The sequence below is a fragment of the Protobothrops mucrosquamatus genome, unplaced genomic scaffold (assembly GCF_001527695.2).
Source record: "Protobothrops mucrosquamatus isolate PMUCROS unplaced genomic scaffold, P.Mucros_1.0 scaffold363, whole genome shotgun sequence".
Lineage (NCBI taxonomy): Eukaryota > Metazoa > Chordata > Lepidosauria > Squamata > Viperidae > Protobothrops > Protobothrops mucrosquamatus.
In genome coordinates this window covers 761,636-769,980 of record NW_015386697.1, presented here as the reverse complement: position 1 = coordinate 769,980, position 8,345 = coordinate 761,636, and the positions used below count along the sequence as shown (strand labels likewise).

The 8,345-nt window shown below is 41.8% G+C and overlaps 1 protein-coding gene across 1 annotated transcript; it reads left to right on the top strand.

Annotated features, from left to right (window-relative positions):
* The first annotated feature begins 1,476 nt into the window (after positions 1 to 1,476).
* Positions 1,477 to 6,907, top strand: YARS2 (tyrosyl-tRNA synthetase 2). Its single transcript, XM_015815679.1, has 5 exons — positions 1,477 to 2,303; positions 4,228 to 4,395; positions 5,148 to 5,303; positions 5,819 to 5,989; positions 6,438 to 6,907. Exons 1-5 carry the CDS (start codon positions 1,477 to 1,479, stop codon positions 6,607 to 6,609), a joined length of 1,494 nt encoding a protein of 497 aa, XP_015671165.1. The 3' UTR covers positions 6,610 to 6,907.
* The last annotated feature ends 1,438 nt before the right edge of the window (positions 6,908 to 8,345 follow it).

Genomic DNA, 8,345 nt, shown 5'->3' with positions numbered 1-8,345 from the left:
TAATTCTGATTTAATAATTAAAATTAATTTTAATTAAATGCTTTGCTTTTTTAGTTCAGTTTCCTATTTGGTTTCCTTGGATGGGCAGCATACAAATTGGATTGTTAAATACATAAACATGGAAAGGTAAAAGAGTGTAAATTTGGAAGTGAGGATAAACAACCCTAAACAGGCCAGAGACCATGAGTTCTAATCTTGCTTTAACCATGAAAACCAACTGGGTGACCTTGGCCAGTCACTCTCTCTCAGCTCACCTCAGAGGGTTGTTGTTGTAAGGACAATAAGAGGAGGAAGTGTGTTGGATATGTTCACCACCTTGAGTTATTTGTAAAAATAATAAAGGCTGGATGCAAACAAATAAAGTGAAATAAAAACTTGCAATCTTCCCTGCTGGCTTCCCCATTAACTTTGCTTGAGGCAGAGAAGATTGCAAATGGTGATCGCATGTCTGTGGGATGGTGCAACCTGAACCGTGATCATATGATCATGTGAATGGTGTGACAGCCGGAACTGCCTGATTGTATGAGCTATCAGCCAGTGGAATAGCTTGTCATATGGAGTGGTGATTTCCTCACTAGAGGTCCAAGGTCGGATGAATCAGAAATGCGGTAATGGATACAATAAGCAGGGGGTTGAACTAGATATCTATGCCATCCAACTCTGATTCTATGGTATTAACCTGATCATTTCAAAAAGTGGTGATAGAAATCTGCATGAGCCTTTCTTTAAGATCAAAGAAATGTACAAGATCCTCACATACTTCAAATATTCATTCTTCAATCTTAACATGATTCCATCCCTCCCTGCTGGGAGTGAAGTACCCATATTTACTCCGGGGATCCATAATGGAATTTTCTACATCCTTCTAAAAATGAATGTAGATGCTAATTAAGAGAGGAAAAGTTAGAGGGTAAGTCCTTTCTGTGCATGTCTTTTCTTTTACTCTTGGGCATGAGTCAGGCTTCTTTCCATCTTTATTCTTCAAAGGAAACAAGAGCCCATCTCTTGTGCTTCTGCTGAGTTATCCTTGTCATTGTCTATATTGATACATAAATGTTCTGGAAGAGAACATGACATTCCACATGGCAGCAATTTGTTGATTGGTTGAATTATATTTAACATAAAGAAACAGCTCTTTCTGTAGGTGTAACCAGTTTTGGATGCAGAGGAATCGAAGTGCAGTTATCCCAAGCTGGCTTAATACTTTCTCTTTGGAATTTCATCAGACAGGAGATGAAGTAGGCTGCAGTCCATTCTGTAAATGCATGCCTAAATTTTAAAGACACTGCTTTGGGGGGCGATATTCACACCTTCAAGCCAGCAAACTTGGGAACCTGGGAATCTCCCAGGGTCCGCACGTTCCAATCCCGATGATTCTGGGGCAGCCATCTCTCAAAGAGGGAATGGGACGCTTCGGCCCCGCCCCAATCCCGACACGCCTCGCGCTCAGCGCGCAGCTGACTTTCCGTAGGCAAGATGGCGGCGCCCACGCTCCGGGTTGGAAGCCTATGGCTTCTTTCGGCTCGGAGAGCAGCGGCGCTGCCCCGGCTCCTGGTTTCGCAGGCGCGGCGGCAGCGTCATGACCAGCAGCAGCCAGACGCTAGGCCGGTGCCGGGTTCGCCCGTGGCGAAGGGGCTCTTAGCCACCCAGTACCAGCGCGGTCTGTTCCAGGAGGTGTTCCCGCCTCAGCCCGCCGAGGAGCAGCTCATCGACCTCCTCCAGCCCGGCCGCCCGCCCGTCACGGCCTACTGCGGCTTCGACCCCACGGCCGACTCGTTGCACGTCGGGCACCTACTGACGGTCCTGGGCTTGCTGCACTTCCAACGCGCCGGCCATAACGTCATCGCCCTAGTGGGCGGAGCCACGGCGCAGCTGGGCGATCCCAGCGGCCGCACCAAAGCGCGCGAGCCGCTGACGGCGGAGCAGGTGCGGGAGCGCGCGGGGGGCCTCCTCGAGGGGCTGCAGCGGCTCTTCCAGAACCACCGGGAGCTCTTCTGGGCCGAGGATGGCGACCGCCTGGGCAGCGTCCATTTCCTGGACAACGCCAGCTGGCTGGAGCGCGAGTCGGTCATCGGCTTCCTGGGCGGAATCGGGGGTCACCTGCGGATGGGCACGTTGCTCAGCCGGCAGAGCTGCAAGACCCGCTTGAGCAGCACCGAAGGCCTGGGCCTGGCCGAGTTTCTGTACCCGGCGCTGCAAGCTTACGACTTCCTGCATTTGTACCGTCGCTACGGCTGCCTCATTCAGCTGGGTGGAGCGGACCAGCTGGGCAATATCATGTCTGGATACGACCTCGTCTCTAAGTAAGACAGACAGGAGTTGGAAGAGATTTCAGGGAGCCCGCTCAAATCTCAATGTTGCAAAGGAATGTGTGTGGGTGCCTTAGCCTGTCATTACATACTTGCATGTGGTGCAAGTATGTAAGTCATAGATTCTGTGTGATGACGTCACAGTTTTTGTCATTTATTTTTCTTGGTCTTCCTCTTTTGGGGTCCATGGGAGGTAAGCTTTAATTTTACAGTGTGTTGTAGGGAAATGCCTGCTTTTAACTAAACCAAAGTGTTTGGAGATAGATGCAACAAAGTATATTTTATTATCATGCACAACTATACTGATCTCTTGGCCACAAGAAAGCAAAAGAATCCCAGACTAGTCAAAGTTATGGGGTATATACTTCCAGAACTGGCCCATGGTAAGAAAGCAATATAAATCATATTATCACTTCTATAGCTGGAATGTAACATCTGATAATACTATTGAATGCCCTTGCTGGAGTCTCACCCAGAGCCTCTATGACAGGGGTATCAAACTTGCAACGTCATGTGACGTGTTGTGACGTATCACAACTTTTTCTCCATTGCCGGCAATGGGCTGGGCGCGGTTTTGGCATAACACATCAGGTCCGCGGGCTGGCAGTTTGACACTCCTGCTCTATGAAGACTCCAAGCCTCTTCTACTAATACTAGGGCCTTTTAACATAAACAGTGTCATGTACTGTACTCATGTAGTATCTCCTTTCACACTAGAAAAGGGGCCACAGTTTGATTTCTGTCTCCTTCCCTTTTTGGGTCTTTGGGCTTTTTCATATTTGCTCTGTCTAATAATACATTTCAGAATCATAAGGAACCGACTGAATATTATTTACCTCCCAGTCTCTTGGGGAGGGAGCTGAGGAGAGTGTTAGTGGACTTTATTAGTGGTAGGTCTTCTAGTGTCTCTCAAAATTTTGGACATACATTCCTTCCACAACCTAATAGGCATCCAATGTCCTGGAGTATATAGCTACTGTCATTCCCCAGCCAGTATACACAGGTGATTCAAAATAAAGGAAGTTACTATAGTTTGATATATCAAGATGATGTTAGGTTGAGGGACATTGCTCTAAAACATAAATATATTTGGTTTGTAAATGGTTGGGCTTTTAAAAATCTGTGCTGACCATTTAATATGACCTAAGACAGTGGTGGCGAACCTATGGCACGGGTGCCAGAGGCGGCACTCAGAGCCCTCTCTGTGGGCACGCGCGCCGTCGCCCCAGTCCTAGGCCTTCAGCTGAGTTTTATAAAACCTTTTCGCTTTAGGCCTCTGCCACCATGTGCAAAAAAAAAAAAAGGTTCAATCAGTCAATTTCGCGGGAAAAAAGATCTTGCAAAGTTGGAATTGATTGAACTTTTTAGTCCCACCCAGTCTGCTGTTACCAATGCAGCCACGCCCACCCAATTGGCCACACCCATCCAATTGGCCACACCCACCCGGCACCCGATGATGCATAAGTGGGTTTTGGGTTGCAGTTTGGGCACTCGGTCTCTAAAAGGTTCGCCATCACTGACCTAAGATCTTTAGAGCCAATTTGGTCTAGTGGTTAAGGCACTGTCTAGAACAGGGGTAGGCAACCTTGGCTCTTTTATGATTCGTGGACTTCAACTCCCAGAATTCCTGAATTCTGAGAGTTGAAGTCCAAGAGTCATAAAAAAGCCAAGGTTGCCTACTCCTGGTCTAGGAGTAGGGAAACCTGAGTTTTAATCAGGCCTTGGGCATGGAAGTCAGAAGTTGAAGCAGTCACTCTCAGACCTAGGATGAAGGAAACAGCAAACCAATACTGAAAATATTATGCATGAATTTGTCCATGTTGTATCCAGTGTCAGTTGTGATCAATCAGATAGCATCAAGTGTATATCAAACTCTGTTGACAAATGACTAACATTTTCATTTTTTTTCTCTTTTAAGAGTAACTGACAACGATGTATATGGAATAACTGTACCTCTTATTACAAGTACTACTGGAGATAAGCTGGGAAAATCTGCTGGGAATGCAGTTTGGCTTAACAGAAATAGGACCTCTCCGTTTGAACTGTATCAGTTCTTTATCAGACAGCCAGATGCCACTGTAGAAAGGCAAGTCTATTTCTACATGAGGAGTTATTTTCCTGCTAAAAACAAAAGGACTTGTTTGCTAGAATGATGATTTATAGGATGCTGGACTGTCAATGCGGGAGACCAGAATCCAAAGCTTTATAACCACAGAGCTCACTTTCTTTCAGTCTAGCACAAATAGGTACCCAGATGCTTTCTAATTGTTTGTGTTTACATTTCCAATAATGTTGGCATATAAAGGGCAGAAGATTGCATTTCTTTTAACTTATTTCACAGGATTGTTGTGACAATCAAGTTGGAGTGAGAACAAAAGTATTCATCTTGAGTGTCTTAGAAGTTAGATAGAATGCTATATGTGGTAGTTAAAAAAATGATGCTTAGAGCACTCCTCACAATTGGTTTATGCCATCTCAAACATCAGGAAGTAACACTTTTGATACCCAAAGAGCCTAGTTGATCAACTGGATACTCTGATAAACTTTAAAATTAAATAAATACTTAGGACTTAAAGATTTTCAAAAAAAAAAATCCCCCAATTTTCAGAGCTCCTGGAATATATTTCTGAATTTCTGCATTTACTGTGGTTAATATGTCATATTAATTTAGCTCTATCTCATCAGAAACAATTATTGCTAGTGTCAGATTTTATTTTCAATATTTTTAGAAAAGGAAACAGTGTATTTGTCTCACTTTTAGTTAAATTATATATTTTTAAAAAATATAAATCTAAATTATGTAATACTGAAGCAAAATAATGCTACCTTCTCTTTAAGGTATTTGAAGCTTTTTACTTTCCTTTCTGGTATGGAAATTGATCATATCATGCAAGTGCATGCTAAAGACCCTGAGAAGCGGGGACCTCAGAAGCGGCTTGCTGCTGAAGTAACTAAGCTTGTTCATGGCAGGAAAGGTCTGGAATCTGCCAAGAGGTAAAGACAAATTGAATTTGTTAAGTCTCATTTGTTGGACAAAAATCCTGTGAATGGCCATATAAGCAAGGACTGTAGCTTTACAGATAGCAAACAAGAAGGCAATTAAATTCTGGATTTCCCATCCTTCCAAAGTTGGAAACATTTAAATTTAAAAAAGAAAATCTAACACAAGGAGACTTTCTCATCATTTATTTCATGAATGGTGCACAGCAATGTTGAGGTACACGATTGGTGCAGAAGAACTTTGGAATTGAAGCCTTTCCGGTCTCCTAAACCTGCTCTATCCCCAAAATGAAAATAGCTTCTCCCACTGGGAACAGCAGAGGTTTATTTTGATTTTTAAAGTGAGGGAGAAGACACGAAGCAGTCATTATTCCTGGTTTATTGCCAGCAGGATGATTGTAAATGCTAGAGCACTTTGAAGTATACAAGTGCTCTGCCTAACTTGAGAAAAACTGATATAGCAAATAATGATGCAGTGCATATTTTGATAGCTACTTTTTTATTACCAGATGTACAAAGGCCTTTTATTATAGCGATGTAGATGCATTAGAAAATATGTCTGACGAAGAGCTACAGGAACTCTTTAGAGAAGCACCTTACATAGAAATGCTACTTGAACCTGGAACAACAGTAATTGATTTGTGTCGGAAAGCTAATGCAATTGCAGATGGACCAAAGGGGTAAGTTAACATGTTTTTGTCTCTTTACTTTCTATATGATATGCTATAAATTGCCTTACGTTGAAGTTATTGTCTATGAGTCCTATGTACAGGTAGTTCTCAGGTTACGAAGGCAATTGGAGTTGCACAACATCACATGACTACATTGCTGAACAATGGCACAACTCTTAAGACATAGGGGTCATTAAGTGGGAAACATTGTGAGTCCCAGATAGAGTGAAGGGGTGTCACAGGTGGGAGAGGTCAGGGAGATCCTGGGAGTTTGGGGGTCCTGGGAGGGTGACAGAGGTGATGGTCATGTGTGGGCAGGAGATACTTGCAATTCTGTTTTTTCCAGGTTTTAAAAATAACAGTCTGCCCTAATTAACATTTCTGATAAACGCTGATTGCTTCTAAACCATCTGAGACTTATTAGCAGTAAACCCAACTGTATAATTTCTTCTTCCAGATACCGTGACATAACAGTTGGTGCAGTTTCTATAAACCATATTGCAGAAACGAACCCTGAAGCTGTGCTTATTCTTGGACAACATATTCTGAGTAATGGTTTATCACTACTGAAGATTGGAAAGAGGAACTATTATATTATAAAATGGCTTCAGTTGTCACATGAAGAGTGACAATATTAAGGTTTGTAATATGTTAGGAAAAGTCACCTTTCTTCAAAGATGTCAGAAAGGCGTGATCTAGAGAAGTACACATCAGATGTTAACAAGGACAGTGGAGTATTGTGTAAAGAGTTTTTCCTCACTGAGTGAGGCTTGCTTACCTACAGAATCATTTGGAAAATGGATGGTGTTTTATTTCATTGTTCAGTAATGAAATACATGTAATAGTTTCGATTATAATGGAATTTAAATGTATAAATCATTGTGGAAATGTTCTCTGCAATGAGGAGATTAAAATGAATTTACAAAGATTTACTAGTTGCATTATTATTTGAATTACAAGCTTTAGATAAAATTGGCCTATTCTAAACACTATAATTTTGTTCAGTATTTTCTATGATAAAGTTGTTTAGTATCATTCTGCGGGATGGTTCGACAGTGTGGACAAAACTGTCTGGAGAAATGCAGCTAAGTTGCTATTATTGAAACATCAGTAATTTCAGCTTCAAACAAATATTGGGATAGGTGAGAAATGTTCATTTTATTATGACTGAGCTTTGAAGTCTTATCTAACTGAAAAGTCACTGTTTTTTAAACTATCAAAAATATCAGGCACTGTATATATTTTCCAAATAAGATAGTAGATATTTTGTACTGTCTTTACTGCTTCCCCAGCTTGTTTTTCTTTAAAGCTTAGGTTTTTCTGAACTTATTATCAAATTGTTATTTACTAACAGCAGTGCTGGGCTGTAGCCCTAGTTGTATTTATATAATTGGAATCAGATCTGTAGTTTAATCTGACATGCCCAGTCTGTTACAGTGGGGAGTGCTAATCATATGCTGGCAATTAAATATTTCTTTGGATGGCCTTACTATCCACAAGAACCAGAATTGCTAATGTCCACAAAAGCTAAAGGCCATATCTTACAAGTACATTTGATATATTGCTTCATATTTACTAGGGTAGGGGTTCCCAACTGGGGGTGCGAGATGATATGCCAGGGGGTACGAAAACTTGGGTATTCAAAATTATAGTGTATATGCATAATTCATTGCCGTTATTTCGAACTTTTGTAAGGGGGTGCAAGAATATATCAGAAGTGTTCTAGGGGTGCGAGGTATAGAAAAGATTGGCAGCCGCTGTACTAGGGTATTGTTTCACAAAGCTATAATTGTATTTACTTCATGCATTTATCCTTCATTAATAAAGGAGGATTGAAAAACAGTAGTAGAAATATTTGGGCTACATTTCTTTTTAAAAAATCTAAGCAACTATTTCTATCTTAGTTATAACTAGTCAAAGCAATTAAAATACTTGTGTTTACTGAAACTTCACTCAGCTGCCTTGACAAGTGATTATTAATACTGACCATACTTTAAAAGATGATTTATTGATACAAAACTATCAACTTTACAGAATTAGTTACAGTTGTAACTTTAGGACAGTGATGGCGAACCTTTTAGAGACCGAGTGCCCAAACTGCAACCCAAAACCCACTTATGCATCATCGGGTGCCGGATGGGCGTGGCCCATTGGGTGGGTGTGGCCCATTGGGTGGGCGTGGCTGCGGTGGTAACGGCAGACTGGGTGGGACTAAAAAGTTCAATCAATCAATTCCAACTTGGGTAAAGAAATTAATATAAACAAGAAAAACCAATCCCAAAGGTGCTTTTTTTTTCCTTTTTGGGGGCAACTGGACTTTCTTTTAGAGTTGTTGAGGCCATTTGCTCCAAAGAATGCAAATTAC

Coding starts and splice junctions, on each gene's coding strand:
- YARS2 (XM_015815679.1), top strand. CDS start 1,477: ATGGCGGCGCCCACGCTCCGGGTTGGAAGCCTATGGCTTCTTTCGGCT. Junction 4,396..5,147: donor CCAGATGCCACTGTAGAAAG/GCAAGTCTATTT, acceptor CTTCTCTTTAAG/GTATTTGAAGCTTTTTACTT. Junction 5,990..6,437: donor ATTGCAGATGGACCAAAGGG/GTAAGTTAACAT, acceptor TTCTTCTTCCAG/ATACCGTGACATAACAGTTG.